General features: G+C 44.0%; 1 protein-coding gene across 2 annotated transcripts in view; it reads left to right on the forward strand.

Moving 5' to 3' along the window:
- Plxna2 (plexin A2) overlaps positions 1 to 22,812 on the forward strand; it is a 199,005-nt gene that overhangs the window by 26,819 nt on the left and 149,374 nt on the right. For both annotated transcript variants that reach the window (XM_052738096.1, XM_052738097.1), the window contains exon 3: positions 4,485 to 4,667. In XM_052738096.1, the coding sequence (XP_052594056.1) occupies positions 4,485 to 4,667 (183 nt within the window). The remainder of the gene's footprint in view (positions 1 to 4,484; positions 4,668 to 22,812) is intronic.

The following is a 22,812-nucleotide window of genomic DNA, read 5'->3' on the forward strand; positions in this document are numbered from 1 at the left end:
TGCCTCCATTGCATTTTTGAGATAAGTTTGCTGATTCATTAAATCAATACTAATACATGCCTTTGTATGCTTACCGTGCACCAGGTACTGCTTTTGGTGCCTGCTAAGCCGCATGACTAAGCTACATGCTCTCAGAGAGCTTAATTACTAGTGAGGCAAGACAAGCAAACACATAAAACAGCCTAGCCCGATGTGGTGGTGCACACTTGTAATCTCAACACTTGGACGAGTTGGGGGTAGGAGGATTAGGTGTTCAAAGTCATCCTTGGCTACATAGTGAGTTCAGTGCTAGCCTGGCTACATAAGACTCAGACAAATAAAATGATACTGCCTGCCAAATGGTAAATTCTCTATAGAAAAAATAAAACAGGGCAGAGAGCAATAATAGAGAATATCTACCATTGAGAGAGTAGTATTTGGAACAGTGGCTGAGAGAAAAAAATGCATTCCAGAGAGAGGTATCAAGTGCAGAGAACTTGGGGCATGCCTAAGCATAATATGAACACCAAGGAATCACAGCTTGATTCAAGCATATGTGATAGGGTACCACAGCATACTTGTTAAGAATTCAAGATTTAAATCTAATCAATTAGATTAAAAATCAGTTCTTCCACCAATATCCTGTGTATCCTTGAGCAAGTTCTGTGTTATCTGAGCTACAAGTTTTTCATATTTAAAATAGAAATAATAATATCTTTTATTATGAGGATCATGTCATATGAGGATCAATAACTTATGAAAATAAAATGCTTGGCATACAATAATCACTCAGTAAATGAGCATTTAGGATTATCACTGCTAATCATAGTAATGAAGGACTAGTTATTTGCCAGTTATCTTACTTTCATAAAATGAGAAATCTGGATTTAGGTTATCTCCAGTTTGCTTCATAGCACTAAAGTTTTATGAACAAAGATCCTCTTCAAAAGAGAAGTGGAGAGGAACTGTAAGGGTTAACCCCTTGCAGCATCCACCTTGGTTCCCATGGTCTTGTCAGGAGGAAACTGCTGATTCCTACTTGCCTTCTAGCCAAAATTAAAAGGAAGAGGACACTGTGCTGTGCTCTAGTGGTGCTGCAGAGAGACAAGTCCTGACTAGTGACCATGGGACATCAGAAACACTGGTGATTGCTAGAAAGACAAGTGCCGTAGAGCCAGTGGTTCTCAAACTTCCTAATGCTGTGACCCTTTATTACAGTTCTTCATGTTGTGGTGACCCTCAACCATAAAATTATTTTTGTTGCTACTTCATAACTGTAATTTTGCTACTGTTATGAATCGTAATATAAATATCAGATGTGCAACCACAGGGGGTCTTAACCCATAGGTTGAGAACCACTGCCTTATAGGAAAAAACTCTTCCTGTCATCCCCTGGAGAAATGCCATTTCAAGCACCAAAACAGCTGGATATGCAAAATGGTGGTTTCCTCTGGTTCTTATAGTCCAAAGGATCTCAGCGTTAGGGACCAGAGATGTTTTAGTGGCCTTTAAGAAATTTAAAGATCAAAGAGAAGTCATGGCCCTGAGCTTGACTTTACCATAGTCTGTGGACTAACATGTAACTCTCAGGTCAAATATTTTAACATTGCTGCCCCAAAAAAGCATGAGGAAGGGACCCATTATTCAAGAATATCAGTTACACATGAAGGGCTGTTTTGAGCAGTTTATTATCTCACCTAATCTTCACAGTTAAAGCACTAATTATCATACCCTTTTACAGATAGAAAGACAAAGGCTTAGAGAATGTAAAATAAACTGCTTAAATCCATATAGCTGTGAACCAGAAAGCAGAGTCTGAATTCAGGGCATCCCACAGACTCCGGATGCAGGATCTGTGGGCAACTGCCTCTGAGAAAAGTCATACTTCAGTCACTTGCTGTCCACGCAAATGGAAAGGGACATCAGGCATTGGGAATACTTGACAAGACATTGAGGAAGAAATTGCCATTGAACCCCGGGGCTTAGTTTCAGAACAGATCATTTCCTTTGCAGTTCTAAAGACTCTAGCATCAGGAAGAATCTAGAAAAACCCACAGGTGCCAGCAAGGGCTTTTCACTTCTGTTACTGTACCTCAGAAACTAGCTTAGGTCACAACTCTGCAGCTCTATCACCCCTGGACAAAGTGGTGGAAAAAACTGAAAGCATGAAAACAAACTATAAAGAATTTTGACAATGACCTGACTTTACTCTTTTATTTTATAGAAGGAAAAACTGAGACCCAGAGAGGGCACATAACAATAAGGGCTGATACAGTAAGGACAGGGCTAAAATCTAAGTTACCTAACTCTTATTGAGCAGCTACTACTTACAGAACAAGGATGAGAAAGAGAAGCAGCAAGGGTAGAGAGCAGTAGCTAGTAAATACCTGCTGGCACTGTCCAGTAACACGCTGGAAAATAGTAAGCGACTGCCTCCATACAACAGAGGAAGAGGGAGAGCCCTGGTCTATAGTATTTGGCAGTTCCTGTGGTGTAAACACTGTCATGCAGGCTGGCTTTAAGCAGGAGTGACATCACTGGATGTAGAGGTATACATAGACATCTCTCATGAGCTAGCACTAGCATACAATGGCTCCTTTACTCCCAAGCTCTGCCTTGAACTCTGGTGGACTCTGCCATTCTTACTCTAAAAACTTGGTGTTCTTTCTTATGGGATACTCATGTATTTTTTTAGCACCATTATTCCCGCCAGTAGCAGGAATGGCAGCTGTCCACAAGTACGAAGGTCACAGAGACATGTCCTAGTTCACCTCAGGACTGAGGAGGGAATACAAGCTAGAGAAAAAAATAATGTGCTCTTACTTATTAACCAATTATTCTAAGGAAATGAAGCATCAGTTTGCTCCTCCCTGATGAGGGTGAAAAAGTAAGGCTGAGGGAGGCTTCTGTGATGCTCACTGCTATGTCTTTTGTTTTTCTAAGAAGCCTTTTCCCAACCAGGTGGGAACAGCTCCCCCAGCACTCAAGGTTTTTTTTTTTTTTTTTGGTCCAGACTCTGCAGCCTTTACTGCAAGATTCCATGCTGGGCAGTTAGCTGGGGTGTTTTGGAGCATCCATCAAGATACAGCCTCATGCCAGGCCCTATGCAACCCCTATCCTCAAGAGTCATGCATTTCCCTCCCTTCTTCCCCTGCTCTACCCAGAGAGACATCTAGCTGGGCATGCTATGGTCTTTTGAAGCTTGAAAGCCCACCCCTCAGTGACATACCTCCTCCAACAATGCCACACTTCCTAATTCTTCCTGAACAGCCCACCAACTAGGAATCAAACATTTAAATATATGAGCCTATGGGGGCATTCTTAATCAAACACAACACTGTCCATCCAATTCTCCCTTTGACAATTCCAGAAGAGGATTCTGTGACCCCAGTGGACTTAGCCAGAACACAGGGTGAGAATGAATCTTCGCATTCTCTGTACAGCAAATTTTCTCACTTATTGAAGGTAGCTTTCTTTCAAAGTGACACAGTTCCTCCTGGCCCACCACTAATCCCTTCAAAAGGCTGAAATAAGAAGAAATCTCTTTGAACACCTATAACGTGCAAGAGATAGCGGCACACACTGATAAAAGTCTTTTTACATACATTGCTTCACTTAATCCTCTATAATTCTTTCCAGAGGTGTGGGGGAGGAAGTATATCATTCCAAATGAAGAATCTAATGTAGATTAAATTTTCCATCACAGGCTGGTGGTACAGGCCTGTAATCTGTTACTAGGGAGGCTAAGTCAAGAGGGTTACAAGTTCAAGCCCTGCCTGAGCAATTTAGTGAAACCTTGTCTCAAAATAAAAAGTAAAAAGAGGACTGAGGAAGTAGCTTAGTGGTAGAGCACTTGCCTAGCATGCAGGAGGCCCCAGATTCACCCACACCCCAGAACTCTAAAGATTAATAAATAAATAAATCCCAAAGCAAAAGACAGTATCCAATATTATCATGACATTTTCAATGAGTCCCCAGGATGGCAGGTAGTAGTGATAGTTTAGTGGCTTAAAATTCCTCATGCCTCAAGGAAAAAACTCTACAGCCCAAGAAACACTGCCTTGCTCAAAGAACAAACAGGAAACCTCTATGCCTGTGGAATCTTACAATGTTGCCTCTAGGCTGAATATCCTTTGAGGGAACCCTGTTTAAAATAGACAGATCTTCACAGACATGGTGTAAGGGGACATGAAAAGAACCAGAAGGTGAGTTCAGTCAGCTTTACAACTTGAGCCTGGCTTTCCTGGCAGAAAGGTAAAAGGTAGGCATGTGACTCTGGGAGAGTGGAGACGGCTAGTCACTCACAGTCTGGTCCCATGGGAGCCAACATGTCATTGTGGGCCAGGTGGCAATGAGCTTTGTCTCTAACATATTAGACCTTTGATCCCAGGCCTGATCCTTTCTGAGACCTGGTATCCTCAGGCTGACAGCAATGGGTGGGTAGTTTGAAGTGACCCTGCCATTCTTTCACTGTGATTCACTCTAGTTCTCTCCTGTCCTTCCAGCCAGTCCCCATTGATGATAACTTCTGTGGCCTGGACATCAACCAGCCTCTGGGAGGCTCCACTCCGGTAGAGGGACTGACCTTGTACACCACCAGCAGGGACCGCCTGACCTCTGTGGCCTCCTATGTTTACAATGGCTACAGTGTGGTTTTTGTGGGGACTAAGAGTGGCAAGCTGAAGAAGGTAAGAATCAGTGGTCTGACGGATTGAGTTCTCAGTTAAGGGACTCTTCTTCTAGAAGGTAGTGGTCAGTAAAGATTTAACTATAGGCAAATTCTTGTTTTCTTAGGGGAAGGGAATGGGATGGGGAAGAAGATAGGGATCGGTTTTGTGGTTTAGCTTAAGTTGTTTCCTCCAGCCATCAGTCAGTAAGTACCTAGGAAATACAAGTGTATTTCAATGTTGTCAAATATCAAGGTGTTGGGAAGGTACTTTGCCTAAAGATAAAAACCACTCTTAATTTCCAAATCAAGTAGAACTTATTTGTTGTTGCTATTGTTGTTTTTGTTATCCACGTTGTGAATGATATGCATTGTGACCTCTACCTGGGACCAGCTGTTGGCTGTAAACTGAAAGAAGTTGGTTAGGACAGATTTTGGGTCCTAAGAGCTGTAGTGGTGGATGCTGGCCTCAAGGTACATGATTGGTGCCTAGTTATAAGACCAGCTACCCATCTTTCCAGCAGTTGTAGACTGCCCTCCCCACTTTCTTACCCAAATCTCAGCAGCCAGGAGAGAGGGGATATCTTCCTCATTGGGTACCCCTACAAGCTGGAGAGAACAGGCTGTCTGGGACTGGCAACAAGGGGGCCCTCTTATGAGGGAGACTGAAGCCAATAGCTTGTACCTGCTTGTTGAGTGTTTAGGGTGTGGATAGGGAGCACAGTCTGGTTCATTATGTGGGATTATAACAGCTACATTATTTCCTGTCCCAGCTAATCTCCTTTTCCCAAGATTACTCTCCTGCCACCCCTCACTAGTCCTAGCACCTGTGGATCAAGGCACAGACAAGACTTGGCTGCACCTTATCCTTTGATGTTGACATTACCAGGTTCCTTCCTCCTAATCCATTTAGAGCCCTGGGAGGTTATTGTTGGGGAATGTAGAAGAAAGAGATCTGGAGGTGAATCTGAGGAAGAACTTCCATATTCTTGTTTTAAGTTGTTGTAGAGGAGGTGGCAAGAGTTATGAGAAGATAGATAACTTTCCAGACTTCTCTGGTCTTTGTAATTCCAAATCCCTTTGACCATTTCTTAGCTCTTGGGAAATGTTCCTGCTTGTTTCTGTCTTGCACCATCACTCTGCCCCACAGCTATGGGCCTGTCTTGGCTTCAGCATGTGGAAGAGGGGGTGACTGTGGTCCTATCATTTGCTTGCCTGAAGCTGGGGAGAGCAGGAGTCATTCCCTACAAGAGAATTGTTCCCTGAGAGAGGTGTTATTCCCTGAGGTTGGGAAGTGGTATATTCTGCTGGTCATATCTCGGCTTGCATGCCTGAGCTGTCTACCTCCTTGCTCAGCAAGGCTCACCTCATCTAGTTGTGCACATTTGCCTGACACATGGGACTTGGGCAAGGGGGAGAGTTGGAATACCACCTACACAATCCTCAGCAGGCTATATGCCATTCTTAGACATCTGCCTATGAAGCTTCTATTACTAATCTGCCTGCCAAAGGAAGTACCTTTCTCTAAAATTGTACAAAGGTTATCTAAGGTATAGCAAAAGCAGCATCTGGGCTGATGTCTGGCACTTTATCCATCTTTCTTTCATCTCCAGTTGCTGGTCCAGACTCTGTCTCCTTTACTATCTTGGAAGCTCTGTTAAAGGATGGTCTATTCATACTAATTCTCTTTAAGCCCATCACCGAAGTTTTATTCATAGGATAAGCCTAACAAAGTAGAACCATCCTTGTAAAATAGGACTGTCTTCTGAAAAGCCTTGAAATCATCTAGCCCACTACCCTCATTGTTGCACAGGGAAACTGAAGCTTAGAGAAATAGAGTGATTGATCCAGATAAAGAGATATAAGGCTAGTTGTCTCTTGTCCTGACCCCCAAACTTGGCACTCTTCACTTTGAGAAGCAGCGGTGGAGCTGGGGGATGGAGGCTGAGAGTGATTTTCAGGCCCAAACTTGCTACAGAGTTTAATCAAGGCCTAGTATCTCTACTTACTCTGGCCTTAGACCTAAATTAAGAAATCAGTATTATTAGATTAGAAGAATGGCCCAGCCAGTCTTCAAAGGAGTATCTGCATCTGCTGACCCCTTAGTATTCATGCATCTTACTCAGTATACATCTTTCCATGTCTCACACATATGCACATACACACACACACACACACACACACACACACACACACACACACACACACACACACGTAGCCCAAGTTCTCTGGAGCCCTAGCAGACCAGTCACTGTGGAGGTAGCAAGTTCAAGGGCAAGGCTATAGACATAGCTACCCACTTCATGTCCCAACCTGCAAGATGTCTGTCTTCTTACTGTGAGGTGCTATTCCTTTGGCTATGAACTCATGATACTACCATTTTTTCCCTCTGAGCAGCTCACCTTTCCCTTCCACCCACACTACTTTGGGATACTTGATATTCATACCTGGCTCCTACTGGCCTCCCACTTACCAAGCCACTCACCCCCACCCTCTCCAGAGAGAAAGCCCATGAAGAATTTATGGAATGTCCCCAGGAAATTCTAGCATGGTCCAGGCCCCATAGCTCTTTCAACACAGGAAGGAAAATAAAGAAAAAAATAGCTAAGAGTCAGGCAAGGGGAGGGAATCTGGGTGCGTCAGAGCTACTCACTTCTTCCCTGCCTGGCCAGGCGTCTCTCAGACGGTCCAGCCCTCATCTACAGAAGCTGGTAGGAACAGGATGTCCCTGAGTGGGGAAGTGAACTCACCAAAAGTGGCATAACCACAATGTGATCTTAGGTGCTCATACACATAGGGAACCCAAAGACCAGGCCTTTGTCTTCTGAGGCACCAGCAGGTGGAAAGAACAGGGAGAATAGGACTGAGACCTCAAAGCCAAGATGAAGTACATGTAGGACTAAGAGCTGTGCTTTACAGGATATGGAAAGACAGGCAAAGCTTCACCACAGGGTACATACAACAGCTCGAGCAATAAATGTGGGATCAGTCTGCAAGGTCTCATAAAGGAGGAAGAGTACCAGGTTATGCTTTTGAAAGGTGAATTAGAGCCTAGTATGGCTCTGAACCCAAAGAGAAATGTAAGAAAAGGACTCAGGATTAGAGCCCAGCCAATTGTGTGGTAGTACATGCTTCAGCAAAATCAATTAGTCATCACCACAGAAGCAGAAGAACAACTTCCAGATCATGAGCAGCATTGACTCTTCTTTATGAGGGAGATAATATCATAGCAGAGTGTAAGAAACCAAATATGAGATAAACAAGGGCAGCAAGGATGTGGGAATCATGCTGTGTTAAATAGAGTTCTACAAGGATGAAAACCCAAGGAAAAGGAGCAAATCAAGTAGATAAAGACAGTTCTCTAGATAATGCAATGTACTGAGCACCTGTTATATTCTAGGTGCTATGTCAACTCCTTTGCAGCTACTAATTCATTGAACTCTGATGCAGCCACTCTGAGGTGAGTGCTGTTATCAACTTCACTTTGCAGATGGGACTTAAAGGCAAAGTAAGGTAAAGAAATTTGTCCAGTTCATGACTAAGCCCAGACTTGATTCTCACTTGTTGGCATGCTTAGCCATCAACCTGTAGAAGATGAATTAGGCTTAGTCATTGTGGCCGCAGAAGCTGTTATATGTAGGAGTTGCTGCTGCAAAACCAGCTTTTCCCATAACATAGGGAACGATTTGTTACAACCAAACTGTCTTACTTTAGGGAATGAGTACCTGGTCATTAGATGCATCCAGTAAGGGGTACTGTAGAAGGACTAACTCTAATCTAACCCTAGTTTTAGCCCTGCGTCCACCTACAGAATCTCTCCCATGATGTCACTGCTATGGGTTACTCTGACTCCTTTAATGGAACATGTATATGGTGGTTTGAATGAGAATGGCCTCTATAGGCTTATACACTTGAATGCTTGGTCCCTAGTTTATATACTGTTTAGGAAGGATTAGGAGGTGTGACATTGTTGTTGGAAGTATATCACTGGGGGGTGGCTTTGAGGTTTCAGAAAGCCCATGCCAGGCCCAGCCTGTCTCTCTCTGCCTTCATCTTGTGGATAAGATGTAAGCTCTCAGCTACTGTTCCCTCATCCTGCCTGCCTGTCCTGCTGCCATGCTTTCTGACACAATCATGGACTAACCCTCCAAAACTGTAAGCGAGCCACCAATTAAATGCTTTCTTTTATAAGTTGCCTAGATCATGGTGTCTCCTCACAGCAATAGAACAGTAACTAAGACAATGTGACAATGAAAGACAGGCCACAGCAGAGAATGGGAACAAAGACAAGAAGGTCAGGACACCCTAGATATGGACTTTGCAGTTCAAGCTGGGTTGAGCCTGCCCTAAACATGGCTGGAAGTTTTCCAGAGTCAGGAAGAGGTGTTGGGTATGGGCAGGGCAGGGCCAAGGTGCCTGGGGCAAGACACAGGGGATGGAATGTATGGTGCCTTGGAGCCTGAACACTGTCCCCTGTGATGACATCCTCCTGATTTGATTAGAGCATACTGTAGGAATCCAGAGAAAAGAAACAATGCCCAAGCAGGTAAAGGAAGAGTGGTGGCAGGAACTGGAAACTCATTTCAGATGTTTTTCTGATTCCAGGGAAGAGCAGAGTATGCAGTGCAAGCAAAGTTAATGGGACACAGAACCAGGGGCCATGCTAAATCAGGGAAGACAGGAGTGTGTGTGTGTGGTGGGGGCGCCAGGGGTGGGGTGGCTCAAGTTTCAGGATGTTGCTGCTCTGGTTCCTTCCCACCATTCACAGTTGCTAGAACTCTGCCCACTACCCACCCTACTGTTCCACACACTGCCACGTGCCCTTGCAGAAGCTAAGGTGGCACTCGGCTTCAACCTCCAGTCTTTGGAACTGAGGATGTAACCAGGAGTAAAATCTGCTGTTTCTCTGCCCCTGGCCTCTTAGAAAACTTGCCTATTGCCTAATAGTTGTGACACATGCTCTACCCAGTTACTTCAACCATTGAGGGCAATGCCTGTCACATACCCCAGGCATCTGACCCCACTGCCAGATAAAATACCTCACATTAGGGACTCTGTAAGCTAACCTCAAATGTACTGGATTGTACTCTGCCAAATCCCATTTAATAATTGGAATAGAATTGGATGCCAGGAATGACTCTTATGAATAGGGCTATTGCAGAGGACAGTATTCGTAATGGGTGAGCAGGTCTCCATCTACCAGAAGCCCTGACATCCCTACCCTATCTTCTTGTAATCTCACAACTGATCCCTTAAGCAAAGCCAGAAAAAAATGTGTACTTCTTGCATTAACATCTTAGGCCTTAAAGAACTGATCAGAATTCCTTCCCAGGGCCCAGAGTTGGTGCACAGAGGTTTGATAAAAGTAATATGTCCAGATTTATATGCCCTTCTTCCCACATGGCCATACTGACATTCACACAGACTTCCTCCCTAACACCCAAGTTCCTAGCCTATTACTTGGCTCCCCTTCTGGTGTGGGGTCACGGTGGCAGCTGAAGGCCTAGTTGCATGAAAAGCTGGGAAACATGACTTTCTTCCTTGCCAAGCCCATGGAACAAGAACAATAGCCACTGGTTCCTCAAAGTGGAAATGATTCACTTCTCTCTCTGCATGAATCCTTGATCCTGTAAACAACCAGGAATAGGAGCTGGGGAGGCAGTTCCAGAAGCCCTGGTGGTTATCCTGAGACTAGAGACATCTGACCTGGTCCTCTGGCGTCCCCAGGCATCCCAGCAATGCTGAGTGAGATCTGGAGTGGTGGTGGGCCGGTGGATACTCTCTGACCTCCCCAGAGCCTGCATCACAGGGGTGGGGTCCTGGCTCCGGAGCTCACTGCCACATCACTGTAATGAAACTGGCTCCTTGCCCAGACTCCTGCCACCAAATTCACTGTTTGTTTTGTTGTTTTATGGACCCCTTGGGTCCAGAGGACTGGTCTTCCCAAAGCTGGGAAAAGAGGCATTTGGTTGGCACTAGGAATAAGTTATACTTACAGATACCCTCCCCCATATGTATATCCTGCTCAGCCATGACAGATGTAGGCAGAGGGTTTTAGCTCTATCCAGAGTCCCAGCAGGCCCAGGGAAAGGGCTTCCAGTCTCCCAGAACCCTTCTGAAAATGGGAAGCTAAGGGCTTATTTATTTTTTGCATCTTTTGTGCAGCTTGTACAGTTCAATCCTAGTGATTCCTGTTTGAGGCATAAGGCAGAGTGTTCTGCTGGCTGTTCCTAGTCCAAGAGTGAGTCCTTGCAACTTGGGACTTATTACAAGAATGTTAAAAACCAGGGAACTGTGCCTTGGAGCAAGAGATTGGAGATAATGATTCAACCTCATAGCATTCAGGTGATCCAAATAGGTTCTATAGAATTTGCTACAGGCCAAGGTGCTAATGTGTAGAAGTCACACCCTCAGGTAAGTGCCCACCACATACATACATGTCCTTTAGGAAATTAGGTCTTGCCTACCTATGAACAGGGACATGGACAAGTGTCTCTTTCAGAAAGGACTTCCAAAGACCAACTGTTCTAGTCCCTTCCCTTTGGGGTAGGACTAATATACATAATGAAAATTCTGTAAGTTTCCTGTGATCTATCTAGTTCTGAATACAACCTGACAGCAATGTGATCTCTGCAGTGACCTGTCCTGTAAAGCAAAGGTGATTCTTTTTTTTTTTTTAATCTATTTTGCAATACAATTCAGTTCTACATATCAGCCACGGATTCCCTTGTTCTCCCCCCTCCCGTCCCCCTCACCTTCCCCCCAACCCCCCCCCCCATTCCCATCTCCTCCAGGGCAAAGCCTTATCAAAGGTGATTCTTATCCCTGCTCCATGAAATTATGTAACTGGAATAGTATTTATCAAATGTTGTGGTTTGAATGAGAATACCCCCTGACCCTGCCCATAGGCTCATTCGTATGTTTGAACGCTTGGTTCCTAGTTTGTGAAATAATTTGGGAAGAATTAGTAGAACTGGCCTTGTTGGAGGAGGGTTTCACAGGGGATGGGCTTTGAAATTTCAAAAGTCCGTGCCAGGCCCTGTCTCTTGACTCACTCTCTCTCTCTCTCTCTCTCTCTCTCTCTCTCTCTCTCTCTCTCTCTTTCTCTCTCTCTCTCTCTCCTCTTTCCACCTTGTGCTTGTGTTTAAGATGTAAGCTCTCAGCTTACTGCTCCAGCACCATGTCTGCCTGCCTGTTTCTGTGTTCTCTGCCATGATGGTCATGAACTCTAACCCTCTGGAACTGTAAGCCCCAATAAATTCTTTTATATGTTGCCTTGGTCATGGTGCCCCATCATAGCAATAGATGTGTCAGAAGCTAGTGTCGAAAGTCCTCTTCCTAATGGAGATTCCATCTTACTGTGGGAAGACAGACAGAAGCCAGAGGTGAGCATGATTCCTAGCTTGTGTGGATGGTAAGTGCCGATGGAAAAATAAAGTCAAGGAAATGATTCACATGAAGCAGGGAGGGCAGAACTTGGCACAGTCACAAAGTGTGACCTTTTTCTTTTGTTTTGTAGAATAAGGTAGCAACAAATACTTTGGATATTTGTCATAAGGATTAAAAAGATAGTATATGAAGATTACTTAATAGTGACTGTTACAGAAGAGTCTTCTGTGATTGTGGACATCTTTGAGACTTCCCTCAAATCCTACTTCTTCCCTGCTTCCCTGGAGGTAGTGACACTATCAGATCAGGCTTCCTTTTAGTGACATGTTTGCAAGGTCAGATAGAGGAAGACACTCCTGCCCCCGACCCCTAGTCCTGAGTCATGGGAAAAAAATATTTGGAAGACTGGCCCAGCTGAGCCCATCTAATCTAATCCCACTGGACTTTGGCATCCAGCTACATTAGTCACCAGTGAGAGCAAACAATATGTGCTGGCCCTCCCTAGGGCGGAGCTGCAGGAAGTGAGGTTCTATGCCTGCGGCTTTGCAGGATTAACCAAACCAGCACTGTTCTCTCTTGATGCATGCACCCAAGCCAACCACAATATTGTAGCGCTACAGAGCTCTGCCCCACAGGAAGCAGTTTCTTCAACTGGACCACCATTGTCTGTCTTGCCAGATTGCTGTGGGTGTCTGAAGTGAGGGATGTAGAATGTCTGACACGGAGCCTTGTGTGAAGCTTAAGGGAGCTTAGTGAATGGCAGCTGTTGCCACTGGCGTCCTCACTGCTAGCGTTGCTTTAGTCACCCCTATACTGTCACTGTTTTTCTTTCAGAGGTCTGAGTTCTCTGTTTCTATCATCGTTCTTAGATGCTCAAGAAGAACTGGGGTTGTTCTGTGCTCTGTTGCATGTGGTAATATTCTGTATACTTCTTCTGGTCATATGGCTAATCCAGGGAAGATGTGGAAATCGGAGACAGAATTACAAACATTTCAGGGTATAGATGAGCCCCACACATATTTAAGTAATTTGCAAAAACCAAAATGATCAAATGAAAAGGCCCTGGCTCCTGGAATAGCTAGGTTTCTCTTTCTTTCCTCCCTGTTAGCATACCTTCTGTCCAGTGAGATGCAAGGCAGAGAGAATGAACCTGGAGTTCTGAGCCTCCTAGTCTATCCCAATCCTGTCTCAGTCTTCAGAGTCCTTTAGGCTTCAAGGTGGAAAAGAAGTTGAGGAACTGATGCCAACGTATCCTAACCAATCACTACTCTCCTACTTTTCTGGATTCCATTCCAAAGCTAGTGCTACCAGCTGAGTATTGTTACTGTCCCTGGAAGGAGACATAGCTTCAATGGGTTTTGTAACAAATCAGATTGTTCTCTGCTTGAGTGTTCTGGGGTTTATGAGTAGGCAACAAAGACAAGGGTAGAGGCTACAGAGTTGGGAGCTGTGGAGGGGCCAGGGCCCTCAAAAAGAAGGCTGACATTATCAAGTAACATCAGGAGCATTCTTGTAACTGTAAATGGATTTTGCAGCTAGAGGGGATTCTAAAACAAGGTCCAATCTAGAGATCCTGTACAGTGATGTATGTATCGTTCCATTTTCTGTAGAAGCTAACCAGGTCTTGAAAGTTAGGGTAGTCTACTCAAACTCACACAAGTTCTTAGTAACAAAGAAATTCTGGAGTCTGGGTTTGGGCCCTTCTCTCAGTGAAAGAGTCTTCCTTTGCATTTAACATTAGATTGACTGCTGCTTCTCACTAGAAAGCAAACATTTTTCTTAGCAGAACCAGATTATTCTCAGAGCAGGATCCACCTAGCCTTTGCCAGGCCTGACCTTGTAGCCTGTCCTAAAGTGAGCTGCTGTTCTGACCCTTCATTCCACGTGTCTGAAATTCTTACCAAAGTCTGTCTATCAGGAAGGCTTCTCAACCATCAAATGTTTGCCCTAGAGCTGAGAGATCCTGACAAGTTACAGCAATGGGACTCTCCATTCATACATGATAAGCCAGCAACTCTGTCTACTATAAACTAGGCACTTCCTGTATACTAAGCCCTGAACTGAGTGTCCTTTCAGTTATGCTTCAGCAACTTTTATCAGGTAAAAATTAGTATGTCCATTTTACATATGAACAGACTGAGTGAGGTCCAACAAAGTTAATGACAGAGTTTCTTTGCTACAAAGCAGAGAACTTGGATTTGTATTCAGATCTCCATAAATCCAGATGTGTGCTTGTAACCACTGGATTTTACACTTTATTGACCTTGTCTAAGAATCTATTTTTCCAGCTGCAGTCTTGTATGACAAGACTTTTCCCTTTTCTCAGAGAGACACTACATGCATTTCTCATCCTAGAAAGGGATCCCATAACAGACCAAAATATAGGTACCATCAAAGTCCAACTTGGTGAACCAATGAGTTTTTAGGGATTAGTTACAGGAGTATAGATGAGGATTTACTTACAAGAACAGAAATGATTCAAAGAACTACATTACCAAGACCCATCCTAGCATGGGTGACAGTCCACAAAAGTTGGGAAACCTGGAACACATTGCATTAGCTTGCAAGCAGCTCAACAGGTTAAAGAGTGACCTTTCCAAGTAACTCTAGTCTAAACCTCTTCCAGGCAACTTTGCTAGTGAATCTGGTAAGTTTCAGGGACTTCCTAAAGTTATTTTGAGTTATTTATCTTTCTGCTTAAGAAGCTTTCCTGTAGGATAGAACGTTTGAAGTCCAGAGGCAACTATTACACAACTCCCCCTTGACTTTTCATAGAGTTGCAAGAAGTGGAGGGGGTGGAGACAAACATTTTGCATTCTGTAAAGCAAAGGTGCCCAGGAAACCAGGAACATGGCAGCTGTCAGCTCAGCACACTCTCTTGTTTCACTCTCTTCAGGCCTCCTCCTTGGATTCACAGTGGGTGGGGTGACAGCCTTTTGTGACACACACAATCTCTGGCTGACTCGCCTTTCTCCAAGCATCACTATTTGCTCAGAGCTTTCTGAAGGGGACACAAAAGAGAGCTACTGACAAAGCCAAAGGCTGCTGGGTAGGGCAAGGGGCCTGGCCTGTTATCCATGCATCCTTCAGAGCCCCCGCCCCAATTCTTCTTCAAAGACATTATTTAGGATCCTTTATGTGCCACTCACACCCATTCAGAGATGACTGGGCAAAGGTTTCAGTGTGGGTGAAATGGACACTGAGAAATGGAGTCATTTTGATTTAGCAAATTGGAAGAGACATTAATGCAATAGTTAACAGCAGACCACTGCTGAGGGGATGGACCTGAATGTTCAATCTTTGTTTATGGGGATTACACAATTCCATCAATATTGATGCCTGATGCCTTTGATTCTGACACTAATCATTGCTATGAATTAAATTTGCAGACCTATAATTAGGATTGCTATTAATAGGGCCCTAAGCTAAGTACCATCATGTCCTGTGTCTCTCTCATGGTTGAAAATGGCATCCTTGGAATTCTACTAATAGGACACACCTGGGATTTGTCAGGAGTGATGTGAAAATTATACATTCTATATTTGTATTAGGCCTTTACTGAAATGCCAGTGAGCAAAGGTGAACCTGGGGAGAGAGCGATGCCACACAGTGCTCAGGTAGCAGCCAGGTGTCTTCTCTTTGAGTCATGACACTCCAAAATAAACTGGGCTGCTCATGATCAAACTTCAGCTCCCTGGAAGGTCTTCATCTCAATCTAACCTGACATCACCCAGAGACGAGACAGTACTGTGGTCAGAGCTGTGCTTAGCTGGAAAATCATTAGCTATACCTTACTGATAGACCCATCTGGGATCACTTCCAAGTGGATGACTGGGACAGACTCCTCCACTCACAGCTGATTCCAACAATCCCATCCAGGGAGCTCCATGGACACAAGTAACTTACAAATCTCATATATCAAAAAGCCCATTGGGCACAGTGGTGGGTTTCAGGAGGGTGCTTGAGGCCTTGTTCCAGGTAGATTTGCAGCATGTTGAGTCACTGGAGAGATGGGGCTTTCACTGAGAACTGCACAGTTCTACCCTAGAGACACTACATGCCTCATTCACCCTCTGCCTGAGTACTCATGCTCAAGAATTATCAACTTTTCCCAATAGCTTCTGTGTGATGACCCTGTATCACTTACAGTATTTATGTGCCCCAGTGGCATAAGGGCTGCATTAGCCATGCCCTTTTGACCTTCAAACTGAAAATATTTTTTCTTCCCAACCATCATTTATTGATTTTTTTTCCCTTTGTATTTTTCAGTCACTGTGAGAAGACCATGGTTTGAGTTCAAGTTCTTATCCTATTTGCTGAGGATGTGGCCTTGCCTAAGTTAATTAACCTCTGGGAAACATAGAATTGTTTGAGAGATACCTTTTTAGAGAAATTGTCAGATCTTCACAGGCTTAATACTTACATTTTTATCATTTACCAATCAAGTGTTTTTCCCCTTATACATGATGTTGAGCAGAGATGGGATTTCTGTCAGATAACTGTAGGATAGCTGTTGGTTTTGGTCCCTTTAATATTTCAAGTTGTCCTGGTACAGGACAAGTCCACAGTGCCTATCACATGTGTTCCATCCTATGTTCCACATAGCTCTACTCACTTTGCTTTTTTATCTTGCCACTTGCAAGGTCTTGGATAGTATAGCTAGAATCCCTAAGTTTGACTTATCCTAAATGACTGTATTAGGTACCCTAAAATCCTCCCCGCTTTCCTTCAATCTTTCCAGTGATCTAATTGTGGCTACTGCAGAAGTCGTAAACTGGGCAGCTTCAGTCTTAGGCAGATTGGTGGTATCCCCAGAGGAATGACTACAGACAGAGAAAGAGAGGAAAAACTTGCCCAACCTCCAACAACCATCAAATCATAGAAATAAAAAGGCTGTCTCCTTGGTGCCTCCCTGATATTTATGTCTGAGCTCAGCAGACACCCCTGGGTTGCAGCCAGTCTGTTTCGGCATTAGTCCATTACACTTTTTATGATGCATGTTACCCACCTCCCTTACTTCACCCGGAACATTTTATGACTGTCCTTTTCATTTCTAGAAAGAGCTTCACAGAATGGCAGATGCTTGCATTTCCCCCACTCTTTGGGGAGCTATTCATGGCAGCCTGTCCCAGGCCGTAAACAGCAGGAGATAAACCACAGCCACTGGCGGCCAAAGCCAAGTACCAGGAGGTGCAGAATGTGGGGAGGGAGGTGTTTGGTGATGTGTGGACCAGACAAACCTGGGGTCCTAGGGTCCATGCCCTTCACAAGAGAGTCAGGGCCACTGTAACAGTGTTGAATGATGTAACTCTCCAGGTCTCCACAAAGGCTGGAGGGAACTCCTTCCACTCTGCCTCACACTGGTGACCTGAAGCCTCCCATCCTCTAACTAATCAGAACTGGTACAGTTTACAGTTAGGAAAGAAGAATTTCCTTTGGAATTATCTACTCATTCAAGGGGCTGTACAGACATGCTCTCTATACATGTATGCCTCTCACCTCTTGTCCATGCTTCTACATGCTGGAGCAACTTTTTTCATTTCTCTGCCCTTTTCCACCCACTCTCTTTGCAGCATCCCTACCAGCTTCTTCCTCCTTCCATCTTCTTCCATTACTCCTTTCAGTACTCTTTTCTTTCTCACAGCCAAGACCAAACCTTTCCAATCCATCACTACCTCTCCTGGATCATTAAAACTTCACCTTGGACTCTAGTGTTGTGGTAGTGATATTTATTTATCTCAGCTCTTGAGTTGCACACATAAGTAAGTCACTTGTGACACTGTGAGAGATAGCACCCAGAGCCAGCTTTGTTCTGTAAAAGACACCCCTGGAAAAAGAAAGCCAACTTCTGAATGAATGATGAGAGCTTTTAGATTCTCTCAAAATACAGAGATAGAAAATGAAAAATGAGTGGGCAGGAGAAAGTGTGGGGGTGAGGGAGATCAGACCAGAACCCTGGGTAATTAGTGTATAGGATGAGGGTTTTTTCCCATGTCCAATCTTGGTGACAGGGTTTCAGAGGGAGTAGAGGGGATAGTGTTCTCTTTCTTTTCCTTATTTGGTTTTAGACTCTACATCAAATGAAATATGTGGAGGAAACTGATGTGCATTTAAACGTGTGTACACATCAGACAGCTGAAGATAAGCTATTATACTTTGTGTGTGTTTTTGTAGTAAGCTGCTAAATTATTTATTGGGCACTGAGCTTTAATCTCATAAACCTGCCTGCAGGCCCCCAGCATTAGCAGCCTGAGCACTGCATAAAACCCCCAGTCGGCTGCTGCCTGGGCCACTCTGGCTAGCAATTGTTCTCACTGGGCCTTCTCTCAGATAAGCTTATTAGCAATCTATAGGTCCTAGGAAGGTCCTTCCAGTCTGCCATCACTGCAACTTGGAAATTGATTTGCATGTTGTAGTCGACAAGGGTCCAAACCTCCATACACAATCTCAGACCATGTCAAAAGGTTTCAGTTTTTCCTAGGTTGAGAGAAAGGAGTCCTAGAAGTCAAAGCAAAACTTACAAATGTTTTGTAAGCTGTGGCATGCCGCACTGTCCTTTTAAAATCTTTTTTAAACTTTATTTTATGTGCATGAGTGTTTTTCCTACATGTATGTCTGTGTCGGGGTGTTGGGAACTGGAGTTCAGAAAGTTGTGAACTGCCATGTGGGTGCTCAGAATTGAACCCAGGTCCTCTGGAAGAGCAGCCAGTGCTGTTCACCGTGGAACCATCTCTCCAGCCCCATCCTTTTTTAATCTTAAGATTTGCCACTTTTAAATAAAAATGACTTTTCTTTCTTGCCCTGGCTCCCAGGCCTGGGGGCACTAAACTGGGCATGAGTCCCCTAGTCATAGTCTCAGGGCTAAGATAAAGACAGTACCCTTACCCTTGTTGAGGGGGTTCAAGTTACACAGAGATTTTTCAAGGCTTTGTCATCTGTTTTGAACTCAGCTTGTAGTCTTAATAACCATGTGGGCTATGACCTTATGGAGGAAGAAACTGGTTCAGAGTAGTCCGTGACATCACCAATGTTGGCAGGTACCAGAACTCTCTTCACTATGATCATCACCTAGATGTGTCAGCTCATGAGCATGGGGCCAGTATGGAAACTGAAACACAGATAATTCTCTCACATCTAGGTCCCCTGGGCAGTGTAAATCTAAGATCAACACCACAGCTCTTGAAGCAGAAATTTGACAGAGATGATGATTGTGCTTTCATGTCTAAGCTTCCACTCTTTTTAAGGGGAAGAGGCAAGGCCAGAACTATCTGGGTTTCATCACTGACCGTACTGAATAACTAGAACCTTCAGGAAGGCCTAAGCACAGCACAGCATAGCACAGCACAGTAGCTGAACACCCACTACTTTTGACTTTTATTCCAGAATTCATGTGGCGATGATACAACCAAAAGAAAAAAATTATTTGCCAAGATTTATATATAAAATGTTTAGGATAAAGGGCTTGTTAATTTAATCAGATTCAAAGCTGTCTGTAACACCAACATCTCAAAATACTTTGTTAGTAGTATACTTTTTGTATACTGTGTCTTTGAAGTGGCCAAGTGACCACTCTGTGTTGCCTCGTTTTATGTCAACCTGACACAAGCTAGAGTCGTCTGAATAGAGGGAACCTTAATTGAGAAAATGTCCTCACCAGATTGGCCTGTGGTGCATTTTCTTGATAGATGATTGATGGGGGAAGGCCCAAATCACTCTGGGTGGTACCACCCCTGGTTTGTGGTTCTATGCTCTTTAAGACAGCAAGATGAACAGGTCATGGGGAACAAGTCAGTAAGAAGCACTCCTCCATGGCCTCAGTATCAATTCCTGCCTCCAGGTTCCTGTCTTGATTCTTGCCCTGAATTCCCTAGATGATAGACCACAGGTTGTAGCCCCTTCCTCCCCCAAGTTTCTTTTGGCCATGGTGTTTTATCAGTAATACAAAGCTAACTAAGATGCATTCTCACCCCAATTCCATCCTTCAATGAAAGCATCTTGTTCTCATCTGTTTTAAATATCAAGGATAAGAATATAATTTTTAAAATGTTTTTATTAATTCTGACAGGTTTCATACAATACATTTTGGTCATGTTTATCCTTCTTACCCAGTTCCTTCTAGATCTACTCCAACCCAACTTAGTGTTCTCTCTCTCTCTCTCTCTCTCTCTCTCTCTCTCTCTCTCTCTCTCTCTCTCTCTCTCGTACCCATGGAGTCCAGTTTGTGTTGGCCAAGTAATCTTGGGTGAGGGGCCTGTCCTGGACTATGGCAATACACCAGGGTTGACCAGTTGGGGAGTCTCTATATTAATTGCCATCTACTCCTAGAAGCTTCTCTGTTGAGGGTTGAGAGATGCACTGCTTTGTGGGTATAACAATAAGTCATCAGGAGTTGTTTTAATGCTCTGTCTATTTAGCAGAAAATTAGTAGTAGGTTCTCCCCTAGGGCCTGTGACCTATATAGCCACAGCTTCTTGGCTTCATTGGCAATATCAGGTATAAGTTTCATAAGGTGGGCCTTAAATCCAATCAGAAAGGGGCTGGTTACTCCCATAACTTTTATGTCTCTATTGCACCAATGGGCATATCTCATCAGGAAGGTCATTGCTGTAGCTTTCAAGGTTCATGACTGGGTGGTTTTGTTAAAAATAAAGTAAATACAATTTAAAGAAAAAGTTCAAATGACAGATGATGAAAGGTTGGACCTGTTTGATCATCACACAGTGTGTACCCCAGGTAACAAAAGCACTTTACTACTAACCATGTACACACACACATACATGTGTACATGCATGTATATACATGTGCACATACACTTGTATGCACATGCTTACACAATAAACACATGCATGTGCATTTGCACATACATCTAGGCACACATGCAAACACTCCCCATCTCCAAACTGATGTCAGTTTCAGGAGAAAAAGGCAAACCTACAAGAAGCCAGATATAGAGCCCAGGGTCCAGGTCCCAGACAAGAGCTGTGGACCAAGTTGAATGCTGAAGACTGTCCCTTCCAGAGATAGAGGCTGGGTCAGGCATTTGGCTATAAAGCCAAATCAGAGGTTTTACAAGCAGGATGGGAGACTAATGAGCTGTCCAAGTTTGGGTCCAAGGAACTAGATCAGGCCAAAAAGTTGCACCAGCTGGACTGATGTGAGTCAGCCATGTGGTAAGTGGAGAGCACTGTCAAATCTTTGGTGGCTGTGGGCTGTAAAGATATAGATTGTGAGATTCTGGACCTGAAAAAGTAGATGAAATCCCAGAGGAAGCTGGGAATGGGCCTTGGAGTGCCCTTGACTCCTTAGTATGTTCTTTGACATGTTCATTTACTCACTTGAGGGGAAAAAAAGGATCCAACCATGAGTCTCTGCCATGTGCTTTCAATAGCACTTGTTCACATATATCAACCAAGTGGTTCACCAGGGGCTGGTTTTGTAGACATTTGTAAGATCTGCAGTGTTGTATGTTATGTCCTAGACAAAAGAGTCTATGGACCTACAGTGGATAGAGGCCAGGGTTCATCTTCCTACGATGCATACAACACCAGCACCCACAGTAAAGAATGATCTGGGCCACAATACCTACAGCACTAAGATTAGAAGCCCCACTCAAAGGAACAGACATCTTCTATGTGTCAGCCATGTGCCAGACGTGGTTCCAAGCACTGCTCATAAATCTTCCTACCCACAGGATAGGTACCAAGATGACTTAATTTTCCAGAGAAGAAACCTAAGACTCCAGGTGAAGTTGTTTCCCATTCATTCATGTAAGATATGTTTACTGGACAATTGAGTAGGTCCTGTGTTTCAAAAGATAGTCATGTGTCTGCTCTGTCTGCTTACCCAGCAGTCATCTAGACATCTAGATTGCCACACCAGGTCAGAAAAGAATCAGGTAATAACTGAGAGGGGAGTGCCTATCTGGGAGGTGCACATACCTCATAAATGCTACTATCTATGAAAAAGATACTCCTTTTCACCTTCTTCCCTCTCATTCCCCATCTTTCCATACTTGCACTGCAGTGAACAGAATCCTGGAGGTTTGGGTTTGGCTTCAGGTTTGCTTTGTTATCAGTGATGATTTTTAGCTGGAGAGTTTACCCTCCCACCAAATGTTCATCACACACACACACACACACACACACACACACACACACACACTGTATAGACACATATGCATACACACATGTATACACAGAGAGAGACAGAGACAGACATATATACAGAGAAAGCTTTCATACCTGGCTGGGAATCAGGTAGATATATGTGTCCTGATCCTAAATGCTTGATAAAAAAAAAATCTGTTCCCAGCCAGCCTCAGGCTTTTTCCTGTGCTGATGCTGATTCCAGGTCTACTGAAGTAAGCATGGCCTCTTTCTGAAGCTCGTGACTGGTGGCAGGAAGGGCAGAGGCAGAATGTGCTAGGGAAAGAGGGTTGAGGCTAGAATCGGACATTCTTGATGTAGTTCCTATCCTTATTACCTGCTAAGTAGACAATATTGAACAAATCAGGTAATCTTACTGAGTTTGGGCTTCTTGTTCTATCAGAATGATTATACCCACCTTGCAGAGTTGCTTCACAGAATCTAACAAGGCCAAGTATGTTTTTGGATAGTGATGCTGGGTAGAGAGAGCTCCAGAAATTAGAGCTGTTTACAAGGCTGGGGAAATATCTTAGTCAGTAAAGTGTTTGCCATGCAAGCTGGAAGATGTGACTTTGATCTTCAGAACCCATGTGAAAAAGCCAGGTATGGTGGTATACTTTAATCCCAGTTATG

Source organism: Peromyscus californicus, unplaced genomic scaffold (assembly GCF_007827085.1).
Source record: "Peromyscus californicus insignis strain IS unplaced genomic scaffold, ASM782708v3 Scaffold_14__1_contigs__length_90479793_seg_2, whole genome shotgun sequence".
NCBI classification, from domain to species: domain Eukaryota; kingdom Metazoa; phylum Chordata; class Mammalia; order Rodentia; family Cricetidae; genus Peromyscus; species Peromyscus californicus.